The sequence below is a fragment of the Mandrillus leucophaeus genome, unplaced genomic scaffold, assembly GCF_000951045.1.
Source record: "Mandrillus leucophaeus isolate KB7577 unplaced genomic scaffold, Mleu.le_1.0 Scaffold58, whole genome shotgun sequence".
Lineage (NCBI taxonomy): Eukaryota > Metazoa > Chordata > Mammalia > Primates > Cercopithecidae > Mandrillus > Mandrillus leucophaeus.
Genome location: NW_012106252.1, coordinates 1,327,781 through 1,329,273, shown reverse-complemented (window position 1 = coordinate 1,329,273; position 1,493 = coordinate 1,327,781). Strand labels below are relative to the sequence as shown.

Here is a 1,493-nt window from a genome sequence, read left to right as displayed (position 1 = left end):
AAAATTAGCCAGGCGTGGTAGCACATCCCTGTAATCCCAGCTACTAAGCCGAGGCACAAGAATCACTTGAACCCTGGAGGTGGAGGTTACACTGAGTCAAGATTACGACACTGCACTCCTGCCTGGGTGACAGAGTGAGACCTTGTCTTAAAAACACACACACACACACACACACACACACACACACACACACACAAATCCTGCCTCTACCCCTCTCACAGACGTATCATGAGAACTATTATTTAAGGTGATGGGCATGATCACATTCTGTAAACTCAGATCAGGAGCTGATGAGATGGTCCCCTGGGACCCGGAGTGGAGGAAGGGCAGTCTACTCTCTTGCAGAAGGATCCAGAACACAGGAGAGAGGCCTGGGGGGAAGGAAATGGAATCCCACTGGGCTATAGCTGGGCAGAAGGGGAAGGGGCAGAAGAATCTAGAGGAGAGGGTGCGATGGTTAAAGGACCAAGAGTGCCTCTTCTGCAGCCAGGGATTGAAAATACAGACCACAGCCCCTTTGCCACTGGTATTCCTCCCAGAAGGACCCTGAAAGCCCAGCCTCCAGCCCTCTCCTTGCCCAGCCCCCTCCCCAGACCTGCTTTCACTGCTTTGTCTCACCGCTGAGTTGAACCTTAGGTGACAGATGTTACAGGAAATGAAGAGTTTCTTCTTCAGAGGGGAGGGGACCCCAAACGTGTGGCTGATGACAGCTTTCTGGACCGGGTCCATCTGTGAAGGGAGTGGGAGGGCATAATAACTCTGGGGTTGGCGTGGGAAGCAGGGATTGGGGGCAGCACAAAACTAAAGATGACTGAAGTGGGCCATCGTCAGCTTCTAGGAAGAGCTTTTCCATCCTGTGGATGTTGGAAAAAGAAACACCTGGGCCAGCTGCGGTGGCTCACGCCTGTAATCCCAGCACTTTGAGAGCCCGAGGCAGGCAGATCACCTCAGGTTGGGAGTTCAAGACCAGCCTGACCAACATGGAGAAACTCCGTCTCCACTAAAAAAAAATACAAAATTAGCCAGGTGTGATGGCGTGTGCCTGTAATCCCAGCTACTTGGGAGGCTGAGGCAGGAGAATTGCTTGAACCGGGGAGATGGAGGTTGTGGTGAGCCAAGAGCACCTCCAGCCTGGGCAACAAGAGCAAAACTTTGTCTCAAAAAAAAAAAAAAAAGAAAGAAAGAAAGAAAAAAGAAAAAGAAACAGCTGGCTGGGTGTGGTGGCTCACGCCTGTAATCCCAGCACTTTGGGAGGCCAAGATGGGTGAATAACCTGAGGTCAGGAGTTCGAGACCAGCCTGGCCAAGTGAAACCCCTTCTCTACTAAAAATACAAAAATTAGCCAGGCGTGGTGGCGCGTGGCTGTAGTCTCAGCTACTCAGGAGGCTGAGGCAGGAGGCTTGAACCAGAGAGGCAGAGGTTGCAGTGAGCTGAGACTGTGCCATTGGACTCCAGCCTGGGTAACAGAGTGAGACTCTGCCTTAAAAAAAAAA

General features: G+C 51.7%; 1 protein-coding gene across 1 annotated transcript in view; it reads right to left on the bottom strand.

The window, feature by feature from the left end:
• The window catches only part of LOC105552965 (zinc finger protein 385C), a 43,066-nt gene that overhangs the window by 15,165 nt on the left and 26,408 nt on the right, over positions 1–1,493 (bottom strand). Inside the window, exon 3 of the mRNA XM_011998827.1 lies at positions 619–729. Coding sequence (XP_011854217.1) covers positions 619–729 — 111 coding nt within the window. The remainder of the gene's footprint in view (positions 1–618; positions 730–1,493) is intronic.